The sequence below is a fragment of the Bufo gargarizans genome, chromosome 2 (genome assembly GCF_014858855.1).
Source record: "Bufo gargarizans isolate SCDJY-AF-19 chromosome 2, ASM1485885v1, whole genome shotgun sequence".
NCBI classification, from domain to species: domain Eukaryota; kingdom Metazoa; phylum Chordata; class Amphibia; order Anura; family Bufonidae; genus Bufo; species Bufo gargarizans.
Window position 1 is genome coordinate 673,507,314 of NC_058081.1, and position 26,344 is coordinate 673,533,657.

A 26,344-nucleotide genomic window follows, 5' to 3' on the forward strand; every position below is an offset into this window, starting at 1 on the left:
TGCATTTCCTATAAATACACCTCAAAAATGGCTGTATCTCAATGTAAATTCACCGCAGAACGGCTAATAAGACGTACTTATATTTTCTATTAATACACCCCAAAAACGGCTGCATCACAATGTTCTTTCACTGCAGAACGGCTAATAAGACGTACTATACTTGTATTTCCTATTAATACACCCCAAAACTGGCTGTATCACATAGCACTTTCACCCCAATAACAAGCAAGGTTTGCTGGAATTACTGAGCTATCATATAGTGCAATTTGGATCCCCAAATTAGTGCATCAAGGTATAATAGTAATCGCTCATTACCCAGGCTTTACACTCCCCTATTGGACCCTGCTCTCTCCCTATAGTGTGGATAATGCCTCCCTATCCTTTCCCTACACTTTGAATGATCTTTCCCTGAACTTCTAAATCTTTTTTATTTATTTTTTTATGAATAAAGTCTTTCCTAACACTGTCCCTAGCACCTGTCACGTCTCTCCCTGCACTAAGTACACTGGAAAATGGCAGAATCCTAGATGGCTGAGGCTATTTATAGGACTGTGACATCACAGGGCTGGCTGCTGATTGGCAGCATGCATGGCATTGTAGGTGATCCCTCATTCCCAGAGTTCTTAGCGCCATGTTCTAATATGTGCAGCAGCCATTTTAGGAAAAAACACGATTCATTACCACTAAGCGTGAGGAAATTCGACTTCGTTGCAAATCAAATTTTTCCTGAAATTCGGATCTAATTTCACTTTGTCAACTTCGATTCGCTCATCTGTAGATGTATGTATAATTTTTCAGCAATCCCAAAAATGGAAGTTCTCCAAGGTTCTATTATCTAGTGTTTTTATAGATAACGCAGATTTGCCAGAGAAGAAGTCTAATAAGGGATTAAATGTCACATTTATATTGCCTTCTACGATCAGAACCCCAGAGGTGAACAACTTAGGGTCTGGAAGGTGGATGAAAAACAGGTAGATTGACCATGATTTGAAGCAAAATTACTTCTGTATCAGCAATAGTGCCTTTAAGGAAAATATATCTTCAGTTGTAAAAATATCCAGCTGGATAAGGCCTCATGCACACGACCGTTGTTTCATTCCGTGTCCGTTGTTCCGTTTTTCGTGATTTTCTGCAGACCCATTGACTTTCAATGGGTCCGTTGAAAACTCGGCTAATGCACCGTTTGTCATCCGCGTCCGCGATCCGTGGTTTCAGTCCGTCCAAAAAATATAACCTGTCCTATTTTTTTCACGGAAAACGGTTTGCGGACCCATTCAAGTTAATGGGTCCGTGAAAAAACTCAGAGGCACACAAGATTGTCATCCGAGTCCATTTTTTTCCTATCATTTGCATGGCAAACTTGACTTAGATTTTTTTTTACTTTCCTTCATGTCTGGGGATCCTCCAAAAATAAAGGAAGACACACGGAAACAAAAACGGACACGGATCACGGAACAACGGAACCCCTTTTTGCGGACCGCATGAGGCCTAAAGGACATGTCTTTATAAAGTAGGATTACAACTATGAAACCATTTATCAAAGCTCTGAGTCTGTAGTAAGGGGGTGTAGTCAGGGCAAAACATCCATACAAAACAATGTCATCATCATGGTATCTCTAGACTAGAACATCATAAATGTAACATCTTTGAAGAAAATAGAAAATAATCCAAATAAGATTATATGAACCAGTAGTTATTCAGGTTTAGTGGAGAGGTGCGGGGAAACACTACATTGTAACTTAGAGAAAGTCAGAGAATGAGCACAGCGTGGTCTGCAGCCTATTAACAATGTGCAATGAGCAGAGCAACAACATAATTAGAATGAAAAGATAATAAATGGAAAAGGGTCCACAATGGACCTAGCATTGCAGAACTCAACAAAACACCAGTTGTCTGGCTTCAGAAGGGGTCGTAGGAGAAGGTCACCCTCAACAGGCATCCAAGACGGCACATCCACTGGAGGGATCTGAAGGCAGTCCTAGACCTGCTGAAAGCCTCCTGGGGTGCAGATGGTGAGTTGCTTGCCCTCTTTCATAAAAACCAAACAGAAAGAGCCAGTGACAGATCAATTTCTTCCTCTCCCTCACACATTAAATACAAATTAAACAATATACATATGAGGTATTAATATGACCTGAGGAATGTTACAAAAAATTTGTTCGTCCGCATCCCAATATCTGTTCCGTACCCCTGCAAAACTAAAGATAGAACATGTCCTGTCCTTGTCCGACTAGAATAGACATTGTTACAATAGGTCCACAAAAAAAGGATGCAACACGAACGTCATGAGTATTTTTTGAGGATCCGCATTCTGCGGACCGCAAATTACATATGGTCGTGTGAATGCACCCTCATGGAGTGAAAAATATGGTATACCACAAAATAATAACATTTCTCCCACATAAAACAAGGCCTCAGCCAGCCACATACATGAAAAAATAAAAATACTATAGGTGCTGAAATGCAGAGAGGCAAAAACGAAAAAAAAAATGTTTCTGGTCACTAAGGGGTTAAATGCCCCATAGAAATAAGTCAACCAAGAAGTTTCCTAAGAAAAAGTTTCCAAAATGATGTGCTAAATCAGTCACACAGCATGCTCCACAGCAATACATTTGGCTCATCTTCTACATAGGAGGCTCAAGCTGTCTAAATCTGAAACATTAATCACAAATTTCCCCTCATTTCCATAATTACATCTAAGCAATTATTTTAATTAGGAGTTCATGCTTCTAGGAGAGACTAAAGTTCCTCATGGAGCAACTGTATGGTCATACACAGAGTTCCTAGGGATCACCATCACTTATAGAAGTATTGTCCTCTAGTGAGCAACCACCACATTACTAGGCATTCAAATTCTACCAAATGAAGGTAAAAGTTCACATCTGCGTTGTGACTTCTATTCATGGCCCTGTATTGCACCATGTAAAAGTATCTTACCCTCCATGTTAGCTCTAGGCCTGTACTGTGTGGGCATTGTCTTTTGTTCTTTCTAATGGTCCAGTATCTTTTAAACAATGAGGGACAAATGTCAATCATCACAGAACTCATACTCGAATCATGACATGGAGGAGAGCACAAACACTCAATACTTTCCATTGTGACAGGGGAATGTTATCAGGGTCTACAACCTGTCCAGTTATAGACATTGAAAAATTAAGTCATTAGCATCTGCCCTTGATGACCCTGTAACTTGTATGCCAGATGCAATTTACTTGGGCATTACTGACAAGGCCCTGATTGAAAAGTTGGAGAACCTTGACTGTGATAAAAATAATCTTTATTAATCCCTTAGTGCCACAAGCGACTCACTGTATACTTATTCATGTAAGAGGATTGGGTCAGAGGGAAGGAGTAGGGGGGGAGAGGGAAAAAGCATACAAATTTACACCTCGGGAGTGTTTGTATAGTTGTATAAGGAGTCAATGCATGGTGCCTTCTTTCAGAACATTAGTCGGGCCTGATTTTCAGTCCATGTTGTTCTGCAGTTCCTTGTTGTATAGTGCAATGGCTGTCGGAAGGAAGAATCCCCTGAACCTGCCCTTGCCGCATTTCATCTGCATGAATCCCTCACTGATGCTGCTCCTCTGCCTCAGTACTAGTGGGTGTAGGGTGTGGGGCTGGTTCCTGATGATATTCTTACATTTTGCAATGATCCTCCCTTCTGCCACCAACTCAGGTTGAGGCAGTTGGGTGCCCGCCATGCTGCCAGCTTTTATTTTTAATTAGTTTGAGTATCCCCCCATGTCCCCCTCCTTATCACTTCCTCCCTGACTGTGAAGAACATAATACTGTCCATTACAGAGTGGTAGAACATTTCTAGTATTTTCTTACACACGTTGAATGGCCTCAGTTTCCTCATGAAGTACTGATGACTCACTCTTTTCTTGTTTATTTTGCATGTGTTTGTTTGCCATTCAAGTTTATTGTCAAGGTGGACCTCTAGATATTTGTATCTGGTGACAATCTCGACCTTCTGGCAGTCAATCAAAATCAGCTGCACAGGTTGCCTCTTTTTTTCCGAACCTCACTACCTTCTCCTTTGTGTCTGTCACATTCCTGCACAATGACTCATATCACTTGAATATATCCCCCCCCCCCCACCCCCCCATCTTTGATTCTCTCCGTTACCACCGAGTCATTTGAGACTTTTTTCAGGTGGCATTGGTCAGTATTATATGGAAAGTTGGCTGTGTGTAATGAGAAGAGTAGCGGTGAAAAAACTGAACACTTAATTACTTCTGGGGGCCACCCATTTCTCTTGATCATCTTTGAGATGTTTTTACACATTGTTTGGGTCCACCTGTGATACATTTAGTTAATTGGCCATGATTTTGAAAGACACAACCCTGTCTTTATAAGGTCTCACAGCTGACAATGCAAATCAGAGCAAACACTATGCCATGACGAGGAAGAAAACTGCCTGTAGAGATCAGAAACAGGGTTGTGTGGAGGCACAAGTCTAGAGAAGGGTGCACAAAACTATCTGCTGCACTGACCGTTCCCAAGAACACAGTGGTCTCCATAATTCTTAAATGGAAGAAGTTTGGAACAACCAGGACTGGCAGCCCCAGTAATTGAGAGAAAAGAGCCATGGTAAGAGAGGTGACCAATAACTGAATGGTCACTCTGGTTGAGCTTCAAAGATCCTGTGTGCAGATGGGAGAAACTTCCAGAAGGTCAACCATCACTGCAGCACTCTACTGATCCGGACTTTATGGCAGAGTGGCCAGAAAGAATCCTCTGCTCAGTAAAAGACACATGAAAGCCCACCTAGAGTTTGCAACAAAAAAAACTAAAGTATTTTCAGATCATGAAAAACAAGACACTCTGGTCTGATGAAAAAAAAAAATGGCTTTTTGACCTCAATTCTAAGCATCATGTCTGGAGGAAACCAGACACTGACCAAAACAGCAGCATCATACTGTAGGGGTGTTTTTCAGTGGCTGGGAGAGGGAGACTGCTCAGGGTTTAAGAAAAGCTGAACAGAGCAAAGTGCTTAATGAAAACCGGATCCAGAGTGCTCTGGACCTCAGACTGGGCTGAAGGTTCACCTTCCAACAAGACAATGACCCTAAGCACACTGCTAAGACAAAATAGGAGAGGTTTAGGAATGTCCTTGAGTGGCCCAGCCAGAGCCCTGACTTGAATCCAATCCATCATCTCTGGAGAGACCTGAAAATGGCTGTCCACCACTCGTCTCCATCCAACCTGACAGAGTTTGAGAGGATGTGAAGAGAAGAATGGCAGAAAATCTCCAAATCCAGATGTGAAAACATTGTCGAGACCTACCCAAGAAGACTGGAGGCTGTAATCGCTCAATTTAGCACAAGACTGCAACATAACAAAATGTGAAAAAGTGCAAGGTCTGAATGCTTTGTGAATGATAGACGATAGACAGATAATAGATAGATAGATAGACAATAGACAGATAATAGATAGACAGATAATAGATAGATGCATACTATAGATAGATAGATAGATAGATAGATAGATAGATAATAGACAGATAATAGATAGATGCATACTATAGATAGATAGATCATTGTATCATTTTCTTATGATATCTCTAATACCCAGTAGTGTAGATAACGCTGCTTTTCCTTATTTTACTTGTATAATAAGTCGCCCGCGGGGTGAGAGGGGCGCACAGTGATGAATATGAGAGTCTGAGCTGTCACTCGCAGTAATTGCTGAGCTGCCTGTCTGTACACAGCCCTCAGGCCTGACAGCAGAGCTTACACCAGCAAAACAAAGGTAAATAATATCCAGCCTTACTATTTACCAGACGCCGCGGCCATACGACTCCCGTCCTCTACTTTCATAGCTCACCATATTAAACAGCGCGGTCAGTCCAGTGACTACAGTGTGAGCAAATACTGGCCTCACTCACATGTCTGTGTAAGCCATGAAATCCGTCATAAGATGGTCAGTGATTCATCCATGAAGATTTCCGCGAAGACTCCGTGTTTGGCCCATGTGTTGGTTTTTTGTTCTCCGTGTGTTATCCGTGTTCCACAGACACTGCCCAGCTGAAAATTAATTTTCAGAGCATCTTCTATAAACTGTCCTTGAAACATGGATTAAACACGGATGGCGTCTGAGTTGGGTCCATGTTTTTCACGTACTAATACACTATAATGGTCGTGATGGATCTGTAACCACGGACAAAATAGAGCATATGAATGCGTGCATGTGCTGTCCGTGAATCACTGGCGTGCGAATAAGGCCTCATACAGGTTACTACACAGCACATGCACGCATTCATATGCTCTATTTTGTCCGTGGTTACAGATCCATCACGACCATTATAGTGTATTATCAGACGCCATCCGTGTGACGCCATCCTATTCAGACGCCATCCGTGTGCCCAGTAGATAATGAAAGCTGTGCTGTGATTGGTTGTTTTTATAATGGAATACCCCTTTAATATCGAAATGATTTCCTTATTCTACATTGTTTTAATATCGCCTGTAGTCTGGAATTATTTAAGGGACTTTCCTCAGGATAGGTCATCAGTATCAGATCGGTGGAGGTCTGATTCCCGGCACCACCGACAATCAGCTGTTTGAAGAGACCTTGGAGCTCTGGTGACCACTGTGGTCCTGTCCTGGGCCAGTGATGTCACTTTCTTCGGTCACGTGGCCTAGGCACAGTTCAGTCCCATTCAAGTCAATGGACCTGAGCTGCAATACAAGGCTAAACCGCTATGTAATGTATGGAGCTGCACTTGGTGTACCACGAGGAGGCCGCCGCGCAAGCTGGAGCTGATTGGCGGAGGTGCAGGAGTCAGACCACCACCTATCAGATACTGATAACCTATCCTGAGGACAGTAAAAACTCAAGTTGAGAACAGCACCAAAGTCTCACACCCAACGTCAGGAATGCAAAAGATGATCTGCCGATGGACCTTCACCGGCCAGTTGGTATGAATGTAAAAGCTGAATGTGATGTCAGCAGCTCCCTGGACGGTTCTGTTCTGCAGCTTAGGGGCATCATGTAACGAGATAAACAGAACCGTTGTGGAGGAGATGTGGCATCACATTCAGCTTCTTCATCTACAGAACACCTGGAAACTCCTTTGCTATTTCGGCACTGAATGGCACATCTGGGGGGCGGTAAGGGGCTTCTTTGTTTGTGGCACAGATCAGTATCGAACCCCTTGGACTTTACCGGGGTCTGCTTGGAGGTCATTTGCTGTGACTCTGTTATCACTGTGGTCACCAATACCGGAAAACACAACAGAGGACCACAACACAAGTGTGAACAGAGGGTAACGACTACCTTGAAGGTCACGCAGAGTATGTCTTTAAGGGCTCAAGCACACGACCGTATGTATTTTGCAGTCCGCAAAAAATACAGATGACGTCTGTGTGCATTCCGTATTTTGCAGAACCGAACACCTGGCCCCTAACAGAACGGTGCTATCCTTGTCCGTAATGCAGACAATAATAGGACATGTTCTATTTTTTTGCGGAATAGACATATGGACATAAGGAAACGGAATGCACATGGAGTAACTTCTGGACCTATTGAAATGAATGACTCCGCATACGGTCCGTAAAAAAACCCGGAACGGACACAGAGAGAAAATACGTTTGTGTGCATGAGCCCTTAGGGTGACAGGAGTTATTGTCGATGGCAGCAATGCCGCAGCATGCACTGCTGGTCTTGTCCGCAAAAAATAAATAAAATTAGAACCTCAAACTGGGCCCATCATTATCAGGGCTCATGCACACAACTGTTGTTGTTTTGCGGTCAGCAAATCGCGGGTCTACACAACACGGATACTAATAGAACAGTCTTATCTTTGTCCGTAATGCGGACAACAATAGGACATGTTCTATATTTTTTGGTGGAACAGCCATATGGACATACGGACACGAAATGCACAGTCATTTGCATTTTTTTTTACATCCCCATTGATGTAAATTGTTCCGCATACGTGCCGCAAACCCCCCCCCCCCAAAAAAAAAAAACGGAACAGACATGGACAAAAAATACTAAGTATGGATGTAGAAGCCATGTGCGCGTAGCCTTAAAAAAAACTGAAATAACATCACAATGAATCTTGAGATGTAAAGGATTGACATTCATCATGAAGCGCATTACCAGATCCATCATGATCCGTTTTCTCATTCAGACTGATGAAGGAATCCATTGACAATCACTGCAGAGGATAAAACGACTGTAAACCTGGAATAAATGGATTACAAACTGATGACAACCCATCGCCCATTGATCTCAGTAATAAAAAGCCCCATAGTGAGGCGGACGTCCTCTGACTGCATTCCTCAGTGTGAAAATATCCAGATCCTTTATTTCTAAGAGGATCCAACCTACTTTTGGTCATGTAGCTGCTCACATTTTCAGTTGCCATCGCAGAGAATTTTAACTTAAGTAGCGGACAACCTTTATGACTGGAAAGTCCCAAATTATTAGAGGAATGATGTATTCTGAGTGAAATTACATAAAAATAAAATGATGTGCGCGGACGTCCTCGCTGTTACATGGAAGAGAATGTCTAACATAAGCTAACAGCTCCCTCTAGTGACCACTGCTGCAATTGCTGTCTATTTGGGCATGTGTATGAGTATATACAGTAAAGAGGCACGCTCCTATATAAATATGGTATTACTGAGGCACAGCACACGGACACGTGAAGAAAAACAAGTACAGGGCCTTGAAAAAGTATTCATACCCAGTGAACTTTTCCACCTTTTTCCCTTTACACCCACAAACTTAGGCCTCATGCCCACAGCCGTTGCCATATTGCGGCCCGCAAACAGCGGGTCCGCAATATGGGGGCTCCGGCTGTGTGCTCCCAGCATCACAGATGCAGACCCATTCACTTGTTTTGGGGTGTGGACGGATCACGGACCCATTCAATTTGAATGGGTCTCGATCCATCCCGGCCGTTTCCCGTGCATTGGGGGATCGCAAACTGCATGAGGCCTTAAATGTATTTTCTTGGGATTTTATGTGACAGACGAACACAAAGTAGCGAATATATGTGAAGGGAAAAGAAAATGATACATGGTTTTCAAAATATTTAATAAATAAAAATCTGAAAAGTGTGGAGTGCGTTTGTATTCAGCCCCGGGAGTCAGTACTTTGTAGGACCACCTTTTGCTCTCGTTACAGCTACAAGTCTTTTGCGGTATGTCTCCACCGGCTTTGCACATCCTTCTTTGCCAAATACGGCAGCTGAAGCTCAGTCAGATTGGATGTTCAACTCTTGCCGCAGATTCTCAATGGGATTTAGGTCTGGACTTTGACTGGACCATTCTAACACATGAATAATGCTGTGATCTAAACCTGCGGACCTTGATACCGTACAGTGCGGGCCCCCAACCATCTGGTGACATGTAGACGACAAATTTATCTTCATTTTCGCCAGTTTTCTGACGCGAATGAAGCCAGAAATCCACAGCAGCTCTGGGCTGTCATAGATTGCTGTTTAGGCGCACTGACTGCTGGGGGATGCACCTAATTTACAAGGAGGTGTGCGCCTCACAGATTAGGAGCATCCTCCAGCGGCGCAGGGTATATTAAGTGAGAAAACACCGGTCCTGATAAATCTCCCCCATGTTGCCATACACAGTCCACATTACTCACGTCACTAAGCTGCCTCCCAGACATTAGGCAAAGCCTTAGGCCTCTTTCACACGGGCGTCATGTTTTTTGCCCGGATAAGAGGCGGGTGCGTTGCGGGAAAATGCGCGATTTTTCCGCGCGAGTGCAAAACATTGTAATGCGTTTTGCACTCGCGTGAGAAAAATCGCGCATGTTTGGTACCCAAACTTCTTCACAGAAGTTCGGGCTTGGGATTGATGTTCTGAAGATTGTATTATTTTCCCTTATAACATGGTTATAAGGGAAAATAATAGCATTCTGAATACAGAATACATAGTATAATAGTGCTGGAAGGGTTAAAAATAATAAAAAAAGTTAACTCACCTTCTCCTCTTGTTCGCGTAGTTCCCGGTCTGTTCTTTAGCTGTGGGCTGAATGACCTGTGGTGACGTCAGATCACATGCTCCAATCACATGGTCCATCACCATGGTGATGGAGCATGTGATCTGACATCACCACAGGTCCTTTAGCCCACAGCTAAAGAAGAGACCGACCGGGAACTACGCGATCAAGAGGATAAGGTGAGTTAACTTTTTTATTTTTTTTAACCCTTCCAGCACTATTATACTATGCATTCTGTAGTCAGAATGCTATTATTTTCCCTTATAACCATGTTATAAGGGAAAATAATACAGAGAATAGACTGTCACCTAGAACCCATGCGTGAAAATCGCACCACATCCGCACTTGCTTGCGGATGCTTGCGATTTTCACGCAACCCCATTCACTTCTATGGGGCCTGCGTTGCGTGGATTATCGCACCGCAACGCACAAAGAGGAGCATGCTGCGATTTTCACGCAACGCATAAGTGATGCGTGAAAATCACTGCTCATGTGAACAGCCCTATAGAAATTAATGGGTCAGGATTCAGTGCGGGTGCAATGCGTTCAACTCACGCATCGCACCCGCGTGGAATACTAGCCCGTGTAAAAGGGGCCTTAGGCTACTTTCACACTTGCGTCAGAGTGATCCGGCAAACAGTTCCGTTGCCGGAACTGCCTGCCGGATCTGGCAAAACGTATGCCAACTGATGGCATGTGTAAGACTGATCAGGATCCTGATCAGTCTTATAAATGCATTAAAAATGCCAGATCTGTATTTTTTTCACTTTTTTTCCGGTCTGCTCATGCACAGGCCGGAAGGACGAATCTGGCATTTATACATTCCTAAGGAAAAAAATGCATTCGGGCAAGTGTTCAGTTTTTCTAGCCAGAGATAAAACCATAGCATGCTGCGGTTTTATCTTTTGCCTGCTCAGTCAAAAAGACTGAACTGAAAACATCCTGAACGGATTGCTCTCCATTCAGAATGCATGGGGATAAAACTGATCAGTTCTTTTCCGGTATAGAGCGCCTGTGACGGAACTCAGTGCCGGAAAAGAAAAACGCTATTGTGAAAGCACCCTTATTCACAGTGACAGGAACGAGTCCAATTTGTGGATGAAAATACTTAGACCTTTTTCTTCTACGCAATGAATCATAGAAGAACGGACAGAACACGGACGGCATGGATTTCGCAAACCAATAGACTTCTACAGGTGTTTCATCTGCAAAACTGCCTCCATTGTTTTTCTGCTTACCACCAATGAAAATAAAGATGTCTGAACAGAAACATAAAAATCTACAGAGACACGGCACATGTCCATAATTTACCAATGTGTGAACAAGCCCCGAGACTGGTGCCTGTAGGAGAGGTATAGCATGTGTAGGAGACCTTTTTTCTTACCTAGTGTCGCCTCCTAGTGCTAGAGCTACGTCCATTGTGCCAATTTTATTATTATTTATTATTTAAGCGCCATTCATTCCATAGCGCTGTACATATGATAAGGGGTGCACATACATAATACAGACAATTGCACTAATCATAAACAAAATGAGTTACAAACTGGTACAGAAGGAGAGAGGGCCCTGCCCGTGAGGGCTTACAATCTACATGGTATGGGAGAAGGACACAGTAGGTGCGGGTGAAGCAGGTCGTGGCGGTATAGAGGCAGCAGGGTCACTGGTTGTAGGCTTGTCTGAAGAGGTGGGTTTTCAGGTTTCTTTTGAAGGATTCCACTGTAGGTGAGAGTCTGATATGTTGGGGTAGCGAGTTCCAGAGTATGGGGGATGCACGGGAGAAATCCTGGAGTCGATTGTGGGAAGAGGCAATAAGAGGAGAGGAGAGAAGGAGGTCTTGTGAGGATCGGAGAGTGCGTGTGGGGGTGTATCGGGAAATAAGCTCAGAGATGTAGGGAGGGGACAGGTTATGGACGGCCTTGTATGTATTTGTAAGTACTTTGAAGTGAATTCGTTGGGCAATGGGGAGCCAGTGAAGGGATTGGCAAAGGGGAGAGGCAGAGGAATAATAGGGTGAGAGGTGGATTAGTCGGGCAGCAGAGTTGAGGATAGATTGGAGGGGTGCGAGAGTGCTAGATGGAAGGCCACAGAGGAGAATGTTGCAGTAGTCTAGGCGGGAGATAATGAGGGCATGTACAAGTATTTTCGCAGATTCAAAGTTAAGGAAAGCGCGGATGCGGGAGATGTTTTTGAGTTGGAGACGGCAGGTGGTGGAAAGGGCTTGGATGTGCGGTCGGAAGGAAAGGGCAGAATCCAAGATCACTCCAAGGCAGCGGGCTTTGTTGACTGGGGATAGTGTGCAGCCATTGATCGTGATAGATAGGTCTGTAGGGGGGGTTGAACAAGATGGGGGAAAGATTATGAATTCTGTCTTATCCATGTTAAGTTTAAGAAAGCGAGAGGCGAAGAAGGATGATATAGAAGATAGACATTGTGGGATTCTACATAGTAAGGTGGTGATGTCTGGACCAGAGAGGTAGATTTGTGTGTCATCAGCGTAGGAGTGATACTGAAAGCCATAGGACTCTATGAGCTGTCCCAGGCCAAAAGTGTAGATAGAGAAGAGCAGGGGTCCTAGGACAGAGCCTTGCGGGACACCAACAGAGAGGGAATGAGACGAGGAGGTGGTGCGGGAGTGGGAGACGCTGAATGTCCGGTCTGTGAGGTATGATGTGATCCAGGAGAGGGCCAGGTCAGTGATGCCAAGAGATGAGAGCGTTTGCAACAGAAGGGAGTGGTCAACAGTGTCGAAGGCAGAGGACAGGTCAAGGAGAAGGAGGACAGAGTATTGTTTCTTGGTTTTGGCTGTGAGTAGGTCATTGGTGACTTTGGTAAGGGCAGTCTCGGTCGAGTGGTGGAGTCGGAAGCCAGATTGTAGGCGGTCAAAGAGGGAGCAGGAGGAGAGGTGGGAGGACAGTTCTGAATGGACATGTTGTTCAAGTAGCTTTGAGGCATACGGAAGAAGTGATATGGGGCGATAACTGGACAAGGAAGATGGGTCAAGTGAAGGTTTTTTGAGGATGGGTGTAATGGTAGCATGTTTAAAAGCAGAGGGGAAGACACCAGAGTTTAGTGATAGGTTGAAGAGATGAGTTAGGGCTGGGATAAACACTGCAGTGAGGTTAGGGATGAGGTGGGATGGGATTGGGTCAAGTGCACAGGTGGTCAGATGAGATTTGGAGAGTAGAGTGGAGAGTTTACCTTCTGTAATGGTAGAGAAGTGGGTTTTGGGAGAAGAGGACCGAGCAGTTGTGTAGAGGGTCTGTGGGGACTGTGTAGTAAAGCTTTCTCTGATGTGGACTATCTTTTGTTTGAAATATTTGGCAAAGTCCTCAGCTGAGAAGAGAGGAGAGGGTGGGGGCGCTGGGGGACGGAGAAGGGAATTAAAAGTGCTAAAAAGTTGTTTAGGGCTGTGGGACAGGGAAGATATGAGAGATGAGAAGTAAGCCTGTTTTGCATCAGCGAGTGAGGATTTGAATATGAGGAGGGATTGCTTGTATGCGGTGAAATGATCTTTAGAATGGGATTTCTTCCATTGCCGCTCAGCAGCCCTGGAAGCTTGTCTGAGTTTTTTGGTCAGGTTGGTGTGCCAGGGTTGTCTGTTGATTTTCCGGATTTTGTTGTGTGTGAGGGGGGCAACAGTGTCCAGAGCTGTACTTAATGTGGTGTTATATAGGGTGGTAGCAGCTTCTGGGTCTTGGAGGCAACAGATGGTAGAGAGTGGGAGAAGAGAGTCAGAAAGCAAGCAAAAGTCAAGCTGTTTGAGGTTCCTGCGGGGGTGTGCTAGTGTGTGGACTGGGGGAGCTGCAGAAGAGACCAATGAAGAGAAGGTGAGTAGTAGCCAATGACACAAACTGAGAATGGAGAGCGGTTCTTCATGGTACAGACTCGAGCCATCCCTCTAATACCTTCATTGAACGGGATTGTATGAGACTAAGTAAACAGCGCCACTCCTTTCAGAAGGCTGTGCCTGGAATCGCAGCTCAGCCTCTTTCAAAGAAAGTGGTGCTCAGCTGAAATACTGTAGATACAGTTAGGCCCCTTTCAGATGAGCGAGTCTCACGCATCTGACTTGCAGCAGCTCCCGTCCTGACCTCCCAGCACTGACGGGGTCACATAGCATTATATTGAGTTATGATACTATGTAACCCTTACAGCTCTGAAATATATTGTATAACACTGACAGGATGTTATATACACCTCCGAGTTGTTTGAAGCTATCCCCTATCAACACGATAGGGGATAACTATTAGAACGGTTGGAGTCCTACAGCTGGGACCCCCACTGATCATGAGAACAGGGGCCTCATACCCCCCTGAAATAAACAGAGCCGCCTGATGGGCATGTGTCCGGCCATTCTATTCATTTCTATGGGAATTCCGGAGATAGCCGTGCCCTGTACTCGGCCATCTCCATAACTCCTACAAAAATGAATGGACTAGCCTCGCATATGTGCTGCAGAGGGCATGGCGTATGTTCATTTCAGGAGGGCTGCAGGGGGTATGAGGCCTCCGTTTTCGTGATCGGTGGTGGTCTCAGGCAGTAGGACCCCCACGATCTAATACTTAGATAACGTCCAACAACAAGAATACCCCTTTAAAGCTATTGCAAAAGTAGATTAAATACCATTTTACATAACATTTCCAATGTCTAGCCCAGGCAGGCTCAACCTGTGGCCCTCAAGCTGTTGTAAAACTACAACTCCCACAATGCCCTGCTGTAGGCTGTTTGGGCATGCTGGGAGTTGAAGTTTCGCAACAGCTGGAGGGCCGCAGGTTGAGCATGCCTGGTCTAGGCCATCACGGCTGTGATTATACGCATTGTGACACTGTATGGGGAGGCAGGTATTTTCCTCCCAGTGTGTGCTGCTGGACTGATTGGTGGCCCGGTGGGGTCAAACACCGGACTGGATCTCAGGTGCCGGTCCGGGTTTTCGTTAACACCTAGCTGCGTTTAAAAAAAACAGCTGGGATCAGCAGAGGAAATCTCTGTATTGGGATCTGAGGCTTGTGCCGGGGTGGAGGGCTGAGACCCGTGTGAGGGGAACAGGCTGACTGAAGCCTGCTGATGTGAACTGACACCAATACTGCTGGTGTGAACTGACACCAATACTGCAAGGGGACTTTTGGCTTGAAAGTGACTTTTTGTTTTGTGAACTTGCTAATGTTTGAATAAACACTGAACTTTTGATTTAAGAACTGGTTCGTGCCTCTATACTGCGCCCGCTTATCCTGTCTATCAGAGCGAATCCCCACGGTCTGGACGTGTGAAATAACTAGCACAGAGCTAGCTCGCTGCCGGCCAGTAATAAATCACTGCATTATATAAACCGATCTGAATATCATCTCACTGAGACATTCGGTGACAGTTAATTTTAAGAACCAAGAACTTTAAAGAAAAAAAAATGAAAACTCCAGAAACTTCTCATTACTTCTTCTTTATCTTTGTAAAATAGGATTATGAGCCGAGTCATTTAACATTTCTACTAGACCTGCAGGTGCCTCAAGTGAGAGCGGAATAATTGAATCCAGCCATTAAACGTCTTGTAAGAAGCGGAGGAATCACGGTATGATAATCACTCTGCTTTATTAGACAAGTAAACTATCCGGATATGGAGAGCAGTTACTGGACTGTACGACGTGAGAACCATTGTAATTCTCTATTAACCGCAGCAATGAAGCATTAAAGGAATGGGAAAAGTTACCAGCGGAGAAGAGTTTGATCTCTGCTGAATTGCTGCCATTGCCGCACAAGAGCGGACGTGGAGAAATTCAGCACCGGACTGCTATGCAGATTTAAAGGAGATTTCCAGGACTTCGATACTGATGTCCTATCATCAGGATAGGTCATTGATATCAGATCGGTAGAGGTCCCACACCCGAAGCCCCCAATGATCAGCTCCGTACACCGTGTAGTGGCCAACGTACTGCAGCTCAGCTGCCACCGAAGTGAATGGGAACTGAGCAGCAGTATGGCAGATTTACACAGTGCACTGAGGCTTCTTCTCCTGCTCTGTACAGCTGGGGTGCCTGAGCGTCACTGATCCAATATTGAGGGTAGGTCAGAAAATATCTGTAGCCCAGACAACCCTAATAAAGGGGTTATCCGGGAATTTGATACTGATGACCTACCCTCAGGATAAGGTCAACAATATCAGATTGCTGGGGGTCCGACTACAGAAGCCCATCGCCAATCAGCTGTTCAAAGAGGCCACAGCGCTCTTCCTAGGCCAGTGACGTCACCGTGCATCGTTCACATGACCTAGGATCAGCCTAGTCTCATTCAAGTGAGCCTAAAGTCCTAAGTCCTCAATATCAATTCTGGATAAGCCCATTAGGTATGCCATATGCTTTTAACGAGCGCACGGTGGGTGATATGTATGGCAGTTGCATAAAGGACAGTTCTCTAATATACGTCCATTACCACAATTGCTCCATTAATAAGCAGGTATCTTCCAATAAAATAAATATTTGATTCCTTGGAAGATCGATGATTGAGAAGAAATTTATGGGCCAGTGAAGATTTTCCCAGATACTAAAGTGGTACCTTATGTGCCCCCAGTACTACACACTGCTCCCACTGATCGGGTCAACGTCCGACCCAAGTAAAAGTGTAAAATAAAAGTAAGCCCTCATGCACATGACTGTATTTTGGGTCTGCGTCCAATTTGTATTTGTATGGGTCATCCATGTGCTTTTCTTCTTCGTTTTGCAGATATTAGGAAAAAACGGTATGCACATGGACGGTATCTGTATTTCATGGACCGCACAATGCATATGGTTGTGTGCATGAGGCCCAAATGGGATTAAGCAAGGGCGTACCAAATCCTCTGTTTGCTGGGACTTCTATTTTTTTTTTTTTTACTAGCAACCCATGCAAGCGTTCTAACATGAGACCCTGTATGAGGCTTGAATGCTTTATTAAATACAGATATTCTAGATCCATTTTCAGGCATTTTTCCCCAGAGCCCTGCTGTGCCGTTCTTCTGTTATTCCTCCTGGAAATTTAAGAATAAATACTTACAAGTGGCTGCTATTATCTTTGTCCGTAGGGTGTGTACTGGTCAGCACTGACTGGACCATTTAAGATGAGGGAATGGTAATAATAGCTACTGTTAATTTATTCATCAATTTCCACAAGGAACAATGATGTTCAGTAATTAATAAGAAAACTGGGAATATGGAACTAACAGAGATAGCTGGGCACAGTGCTCGATGTCTCCAACAGTCCCTCAGATATTGAATGGAGCGTCAGTCAGGGTTCATGCTAGACCACCCCTCATGTAAACTCCTCCAGAACAGGGGATCCAGCAGTCATACATTTATACTCATCCTGTGAACAAAGTGTGTATGTGTGTATATAAAACATCTTTTCCGTGTGCGGTTTCTTCCTACAATGAATGCCAACTAAAACCAAAAAACTCCAAGAACCTCAAAAAGTTAAAAGATCTTCAGGAGTTTACTGGTTGTCAAAGAGAAGTATGTACAGAACATTACAGACAAAGATCAGAGGGTTATTTAATCTTGGCCAAAGCCGCTGCCCTCCTCTCCGTGTTCTGAAACAAAGCTCGGATCAAACTCTTCACTTCGTTGGTGGAGAACTCTGTAGCCAGGGGTCCTTTACCATCTGCCCACCTGCAGAGCAAAACAGGACACAAAGTGAGCCAGAGAAACCCTGCAAAGAATCAGCATACCGTATTTTTCTCCCCATACAACACACTCACACCCCCGTGGGGAAATTTTGGGGTGAATACTAATGAGCGCTTCCATTATGGAATCGCTCATTAATACCGGAGGCCCGGGAAGTGGTGAAGGCTCTGTACTCACCGCTTCTTGGTCCTCAGCTGTCGGCTGTGCAGTGGCAGCGCACAGTGTGAGGGTGCTCTGTGACCTCACCCTGTGAGCGCCGGTTCACAGCACAGCCGAAAGCAAGAGGAAAAAGAGCGCGGGCGGTGAGGAGCGGCAGCGTCCAGGAGCAGGAGAGGTAAGTGGTTTATTTTTTATTTTGTGATCTGAGGCTGGGGGCTGCTGACATGTGACTGGAGGCTGCTGACATATGGCTGGGGGCTGATATGAGGCATGGGGGTCTCATCTGAGGTCTGATTGAAGGTCTTCTTTATATTGGGCTCTGATATGAGCTTTTATTAACATTGGGGATCTGATTGCTGATCTGATCTCTAATGAAAACATATTTTTTTCTTATTGTCCTCCTCTAAAACCTAGGTGCGTCTTATGTGCCAGTGCGTCTTATAGGGCGAAAAATATGGTATATCATCACAAAATGGGGGTTCGACTCCGGGTCCCCATCTAGAAGCCAGAGAGGAGAGTCTCTGCTGGTGACAATGCAATTTCCTAATACAATATCATCTCAACACCAGCGGATTCAGCTGCCTATGACTAAAGCTGGCCATACACTTCACATACCCGAATGTTCCTCACTACCTCCCCGCTTCCCCCTTACGCAAGAATACTCATCCTGGCAGAACGCACATGTGCCCTGTGTGTGAAGAGGGACATAGGCAGCTCTCGGACAGCCCTGTAGTGGCTTATCTCCCGGGAGAACAAAGGACTGGGTACTTTGAAACCCATGAGCCTGCTCCTTCTTTTCTCCAGCATCTCCAGTCAGGGGAGAGTTAGGAGATCCCCATATATTGGATCATCACTCTGGTCCCACTGAAACTGGCAGGTTTTGACTGGGTTCACATCACCATTTTGTCTTACGTTTAAGATATATAAAAAAGTTTAAACAGACACAATATGGTGGCATCTGTCACCATAGAGTTCCTTTGCAAAAAATTGATACGTTATCGTGTACTTTTTTTTACCGCACTCAGGATGGAAAAGTCTAGTGCAAGGCGTTTTTGTATGCTTTTTTTTTTTTTTATCCCAAACCAATAAGTTAAATGTAGGGCAAAAGCCTTAGTGAACATTTATATAATGTGCATGGCCAGGTTAAGTTTATCCAGATGGGGCCCTCTTTAAAGGCATTTTTACAAAAAAAATAAAGACATTTGTTATGTGCTTAGGATATGCCATAAATGTCTGGTAGGTGGGAGGTCCTACTTCTCCCACAGCTATTTGGAGGACCACTAAATGAAGACAAGTCTATATAATAGAAAAATGGCTGCACATGTCTGGTTCTCTTTAGCTTGGTCAACATGAGTTACCGAAACAGCTGGACCTCAAATAGATTGGGGTTGACAGATCCCTGTTCTCCCAACAGATGGGGATCCTCACCTATCAGGCATTTAAAGCATATCGCATAGCTACAGAACGTTATAAATGTCTTTTGCAGGATAAACACCTATAAAAGGTTATGTCCACACACCGCGGTCGCACCACAGTGGTCGTTAATTATAATAATTAGGACCGCACTGTCTGTTAATGGCTGTGTGGCACCTGCAATACTACACAGCCATTAGCAATACAGACCAACTAAACAGTGCCTTAATTAGTAAAATTAGAGCCCACTGCAGCTCACAGGGCCACGCGGTACTCGCAGCTCAACCGCACTGTGTCAGTGCACCCATAAAAGTTGTCTGTGAGGTGTATCAAACTAAAAGGGCCTGCTTTCTTCCAGAAACCGCGCCACCTCTGTCCACGGGTTGTACAAATTATTTCAGTTCAGCTCCATAGAGTTAAGCGGCACTAACACACAACCTGTGAACCGTTGTGGCTCTGTTTCTGGAAGAAAGAAGCCCTCTTTCTACTCCAGGACTACCTCTTCAAACTGGACAGAGCAAAGGTGCCAGAAACCCACCGGTCTACTATCTCCTGTAGGTTTGCTTGCAGAATGATCATGAGCTCTTTGAATTTCATCCACTTCTGCACATAGATGGGCACCTCCTCCTGAAACCTCTTGTTTTTGCCTTCTTCAGGAAGAGGAGTGAAGACCAGGGGTCCTTCTTCTATCATTGTCCTGCACAGTGTATACAGTCGTTCTCCATCTTCGGTGGAAATGTCCTATCATAAATAAAGCGTAGTCAATAGACATCATTAGCTCTCGGCCATACGCATTAGATAGCTTCCCCCTATAAACATGAAAGCCTGGATCAGCTGAGCATGCGTGAGAGAGCGGGATAAGTGGTATCCGGTAATGCTGTTCTTCCAGGAGCAGAGGATCAGAGGGGTGTCCAAATCCACTGGAAGCTGGAGATAATTAAGCAGGAGGATTGGGAGAGGTTTTAGTTCACGGTTTATATACAAGTGTGACCTTCCATAAAAAAACAGCTCTGGGGCTCTGCACCCTGCAATATAGCAATGTAACTGTGTATAGCAATAACCCGTCTAAATGTATGTGACTAACCAGAGTGTAATGAAAAGTTATAGGCCTTGATTACGGAGGCCAGGATTTTGTACCCCAATCTTAGAAATCAGGCTCACTTGTTCGGATTGGAATGTGCCAATTTTAGAGGCGCTCACCTCTTAACAAAATAGCCAATCTTAACTTGGAGCTGGCACAGATTTTAGCTAGAATTGATGCCAGTTTTATGGTGTATATTCAGCCCTGCTGTGGCCTGGACGCCCCCCTAATGCGCCCCCCCCCCCACACACACACACACACACACACAACTGGTGTGTGAGTAGCCTAAAAAAAAGTGTTACCTTTTTGCGCCTTTTTGCTTCCCAAAGTCACAACAACTTGACATGTGCCATTTTAGACAAAAATGGGAGAACAGCGTATGATACATCGGGCCCCTAATACATCATATTTTGTCCTGTAACATCTCAGCATTTTTAAAAGGGGTTTTCCAGATTATAGATATTAATGACCTATCCTTAGGATGGGTAATCAATACCCAATCGGTGCGGGTCAGACTCCCGAGATAGAGAGAGCGGAGTCAGAAGTACAGCCAGCTGCAGTACCCTGGAATGGCTGGTACACAACCTAGTCTGTGTCCGGCTCCATTCTCTGCGTTAGTACCGATACCTGCTGTGAACAGCTGATCTGTGGGGGTACCAGGAGTCAGACCCCTACAGATCTGACCTATATCTACAACCTGGAAAAAACTTTAAAGATCTTTGCTTGCTGTTTTTGAATGAAAAAAAATGTTTTGCTTACAGCAGGAGACTTACACCAGTCCATAGATTATTAAAGGGGTTGTGAAGGATTAGACGTGACCGACCGTCTTCTCCCAGAAACAGCGCCACAACTCTTCATGGGTGAATAAAGCCAAGCTGTAATACTTTAGGATATGCCACATTTGTAACTCTTACAACGCCACTTGCGTGCGCCTGCGCAGCGTGTCCGTTCAGTTTTTTATTTATTTTTTGAGGCCCATATGCGGAGCCATAAAAAAAATAATAACAACAGAAATTACCCCATGTGCATTCCGTATCCGTATGGCCGTTCCACAAAAACATTAGAACATGTCCTATTCTTGTTGTGTGTGGACCCTTTATTTAGTAGGACCCCCCTTCTATGACTTCCATAAGCCCTAACAGGGGGCATGGATATGAGTTATCTTCGCGAGACACCTATTTTAAGCTCTCTTTCATAAGTTACAAAGGCATAATCGGCACACGCTAAAAATAGTGGTGAATAGAAATACGTTTCATAAGCAATTCTATGTCACTCAAGGTTGCAGGTACAGCAGAGACAGAAGGCTGCAGTATCTGGATGTTTAGCATACAGTACCTCCAGCGCAGCGATTTTATTAACCATTTCCGTAATGGCGGTGTTCAGTAACGTCCCCACGGCTTTGCAGTAAATTTCTACGGGAAGCACGTCCTGCCACACTTTACCCAAGCGGCTTAGTTGGTGAATAACCTTAAAAAGAGGAAAAAAAAACTTCTCAGAAACTGCACCGGTCTTACATATTAACGTACTAGACGACAGCACAATGATCGCTACATGTGTGAATCATGAAATGTCTGAAGGTGGAAACTGCAGTAGAGACAATGTTATCAGGAGCTGAGACTAGAATTACACTAAAGAGGCCCTCTAACCTTGCCTCATGTCCGTTTTAGTTTCTACTATAGCAATACTGGAGCATCTATTCATGTCACCATTCCTTTATCATTCCTGCTAGAATATATGAATGGATTGCTAGCAACTTGCAATGGCGGCCCAGATGGGTGTTACCAGTTGGGAGGGGAGGGTTACCTGCATAGTCTGACACTGGCAGCACTGATTGTATAGTGTTGGACTGTGCAAGGACACCTCCAACTGGTAACACAAATCTGGACCTTCATTGCCAACTACTAGCAATTCATTCAAAACTTCTAGCAGGAATAATAAAAGAATGGAACATCATAGGGTCCTACCAATAGATGCTCCACGATTGTTATTAGATGGGGGGGTGCAAGTCGTTACTAAAACAGACATGTCTGGAGAGGCGACAGGTCCTCTTTAAAGGGTGTTCTGAAAATAAGCTGATCATGGGGGTTCAGCTGCTGGGATCCCCAGCAATCACAGGTAATCCACTGGTGAACATAACCGCAAGGACCGGGAAAGGAAGCGTTAAATGGGTTTTCCAGGACTTAGATACCTATGACCTCTCCTTAAGGTAGGTCATCAGTATCAGAATGGTGGGGACAGACACCCCACACCCAGCCGCTGGCACCGGAACATATACGGAAGGCTTCATCTACTGTGTAGTTTCCTGCTCTGTTCTGCATGGGCGATTCATGCACCGCTTAGTGGATGGTCACTCAATGCACTGCCTCTTCCCTGCTTTACAGGTTTCACTCAAATTTCCATTGACCCGTAACTTCTTGTCTAGATATGTGACCACTGCTTTAACACTGAGGTGGACATGTCACCACTGTGGTCACAGGTAAAGATGACACGTCACAGGGTAAACAGAGACTGGTGAGGGACCAGTGAAGAATGGGAGCAGCGGGGCACAGCGTACATCTTCCACTGTCAGACGATTTGAAAAATATTCACTAGGGGAGAAATACTCTGAATTAATATTAGTGATGAGCGATGCTACATCTGAAGTCACTTCGCCGAAATATTTGGATTAATGCTGTACCGAGATCCATCTCTTTACAGCATTAAAATGTACGGCCTCCAATGAGGCGGAGTCAGTTATTCGCAAAGTTGCGTGAGACTTCGTTGAATAACTTTGGTAGTTGATTTTTAAAGTGGAAAACTTTAAAACTTGGAACCAAACTCAGTTTCGGTTCCAACTGGTATATTAATTTATTATAAATATTTTCTTATGGTGCAAGTAAAAAAGAAAAAAAAGTGCAGCTTCTGTACCTGCCGTATCGCTTTGTGCGCAGCTGTGTAGTTGTCTTCATCCTCCATGTTAATGAAGGAGCGCGCATTTGATAACCTGTCAAGAAGCTCTCCTTTCTGCAGCCGCATTTGTGCCAGAAAAGTCTCTGTGCCTTGTGAAACAATGGACACAATAGAAGGAAACATCAGCACCACAGGTTGTGTATGTAGCCCCTTATAGGGTGACTTACATGTGTGGACCGTCATACCCTAAATACCACTTTTGTAAATTTACATGCAACTTTCGTGAAAGAATTTCTGGAGTTGTCTGTAATCGGTGAGAAAATCCTAGCTCACGTATTAGTGAATGGTACTTGCAATAAACGGAATATGAACTGATGGACAATGTGCTAAACACACACCACAGATCCCACAAAACGTCCTACCTAAACGTCTAAATCCAGGTACCATGTCCACAAATGTGGCAGCTCCGTCACTGAGTGGAACAGGAAGGTGATACCGAAACTGGTGTCCGAGAGTTAGCAGGTGGTGCGCGATGTACATGCAGTTGTTATGGTGGATGGCCGAGAGCTGTGGAAGTTTCTGTAGGTTCTCTCTGAAAAGGAAGAACATCACCGTTCTCACCACTGGTATATATAGACAGGGTCACCAAATACGTGCCAACTAGAGATGAGTGAATTTCCGGTTATGAAATTTGTTTGCGATTTGTTGACTGGTAAAAGGTGAATTGCGTTATGGATTCTGTTACCACGGACAATAACGCAATTCTATGACGGAATGCCCTTAGAGGCAGGAGAGGACTCCCCAGCATAACGGAAATGGAACCGATTCGTTTTGCAGCCCATAGACTTCTATTATGACGGAATGAAGACCGAAATGCCTCTAAAGGCATTCCGTCAAAGAATTGCGCTATGGTCCATGGTAACGGAATCCATAACGCCCTTTTAACAGTAAACGAAGCGTGAACGAATTTCAAAATATGAAATTGGCTTGTCTCTAGTGCCAACACTCGGAGAGGGAGAGCGAGAGGCCGAGAGCGGGCAAGTGAGAGTCAAAGTCCCTTGTCACATGTGCCATCAAAGCTTCAGGTCTCCCAGACTGGTAAACATAAAGCCAAGTAGATTTACATGCACTCCACATTCTTCTATCCTATCTATAGAATTCAATAAAAATGAGAAGCCAATAAAAAGTTCTTCACTTGAAATATCAGTCATTTGTTCCCCTGAACATCTTCTGACAAGGTGACACAAAGCCTACAGTCCCGTTACGCTTTCAGGTAGGGCTCATGCACACAAACATGTGCCAGCCATGCCGGTATTGCGGCCCTCAAAAAGCAGGTCCGCAATATACGGGCACCGGCCTTGTGCGCACCATATTATGTATTAGAACTAAGTTTTATGCAAATCGACTTTGGATGTTTCATCTGAAGTCTATTCGCTCATTTCTAATTACAGTATACCACAAACCCAACTGATCTAAGGAGATCTACAGTCTTCCAAAGGCAGAAGAATGAGCAAATAGTGGAACGTCAGCAAAAGCGACAAAGGGCTTAGAGGAGGAGCTGATGCTGATCCTATGAGGGGCACTGCAGCCTAAAGCACAAAGCTGGTGGCATCATCATACACAGTGCTGTGTTCTGCTCAATCGGGGATCCGTGTTTATGATAATATTCTGCAGCGCTATTCTTGCTATCAAAAACTCTAGCACCTCTCCTAATATAATGTAATTGCGCTGTGTCTTTTTCTGGGTCACCATTGTATAATCATACTGGGACAGATTTACTAAGGCTACATGCACACGACCGTAAAAAAAAAAAAAAATGTCCGCTAAAAATAGATAAACTGTCAATTTTTAACAGACTTTTTTCACTGATGCCTTTTTGAGAAATGGACGTTAAAAATGCACCCATTTAGTTGTATGGGGGCAGTTGGTCAGTGAAAAACTGACAAGTTAGAACCATTTCTCACAGACCTTACAAAAAAAAAACTGCTGTGTGAATAACCCCATAAACGGACGTGTTCATTTTTCAGCGTGGGGTGCATGTACCCCAAGGCTTATATTAAACGTGCAGCTCTTCAAGGTGATCGTTGGGAAGGAAGTGTTCCTTCCTGGCAATCGCCTGCTCGCTAGTGGAGGAGGCCGCTGCTATTACATGCAGCAAGCTCCTCATCAGTATGGGAAGGAGTGATCGTTAGTGCCATTGCTTGCGCCCATACGGAATTACTGTTTGCCGGCAGCAGACCGCGATCACACAGCATGATCTGGTGCTGACAAACAACGATTTTTAAACCTGCTGAAAGATTCCAATTGCCCATTGAATAAGAGTTTTCTGGTCCATAGGGTAATCAGCGGGAGCATTACACTGCCAGATCGCTAACGAGCGCTCATACGAATGCTTGCTAGCGATCATCTGAACAATTATCTAACCGTGTAATAATGCAGTCTAATAATGCACTAAATCTATCACAGTGGCTGATGCCGGATGACAGACCTGGTGCATCTTATACCACCTATTAGTTGGCTTACTTGGCAGCAACATTTGCTGCAATTTTAGGACAAATTGTCAATTTTAATGCTCGGCCCCTTTCTCTCCAAACCGCGTGCCCCCTTGTCCGACAACTCCAAAAAGTTTCTAAAGCATTTGATAAATGCGGTGCACAGCATGTAAGTCTTTTTCCAGTATTCAGGCGCATTTTGATCAGTAAATCTCCCCCGCTATCTGCAGACAGCCACATAAGCACCTTCATACAGGTGGTACACACAGACTTGAGATGCTGAGGACACTCACTTGTGATACGTTGGGACAACATCATAGAACAGATGAAAAATGTTTCTGACAGTGTAGAAGAGCTGGATGGCACTGAAAAGAAGGGGAAGCAGTGGTCAACAGCATAATACGACATACAAAAGAATAAAGCACAAAGAAATGGAGTAATTCAAAAACTATACCTACTCTACAAAGCTGAAGAAGTGTGAAGGACCATATCAAGTGGAAGTACAATGTGACTTTGTATAAAGGAGAATATCAGATCCGTGAGGGTCTGACTCCTGGCACCCAGCTGTGGGAAGGGGCGGCCGCACTCAAGCACCCTGTGACTTCACATCAATCGGTGACATGGCCTTTCTGCAGCCAGTTCCCAATCAAGTGAATGGGACAGAGCTGCAATACCCGTGCACAGCCGCT

The 26,344-nt window shown here is 44.6% G+C and overlaps 1 protein-coding gene across 1 annotated transcript in view; it reads right to left on the reverse strand.

Annotated features, from left to right (window-relative positions):
- Positions 1 to 17,411: 17,411 nt before the first annotated feature.
- The window catches only part of ZW10 (zw10 kinetochore protein), a 54,267-nt gene continuing 45,334 nt past the window's right edge, over positions 17,412 to 26,344 (reverse strand). Inside the window, exons 11-16 of the mRNA XM_044282279.1 lie at positions 25,949 to 26,020; positions 23,586 to 23,755; positions 23,182 to 23,312; positions 21,610 to 21,741; positions 19,732 to 19,934; positions 17,412 to 17,606 (exon numbers count right to left, since the gene is read on the reverse strand). Coding sequence (XP_044138214.1) covers positions 17,486 to 17,606; positions 19,732 to 19,934; positions 21,610 to 21,741; positions 23,182 to 23,312; positions 23,586 to 23,755; positions 25,949 to 26,020 — 829 coding nt within the window. The 3' untranslated portion in view covers positions 17,412 to 17,485. The remainder of the gene's footprint in view (positions 17,607 to 19,731; positions 19,935 to 21,609; positions 21,742 to 23,181; positions 23,313 to 23,585; positions 23,756 to 25,948; positions 26,021 to 26,344) is intronic.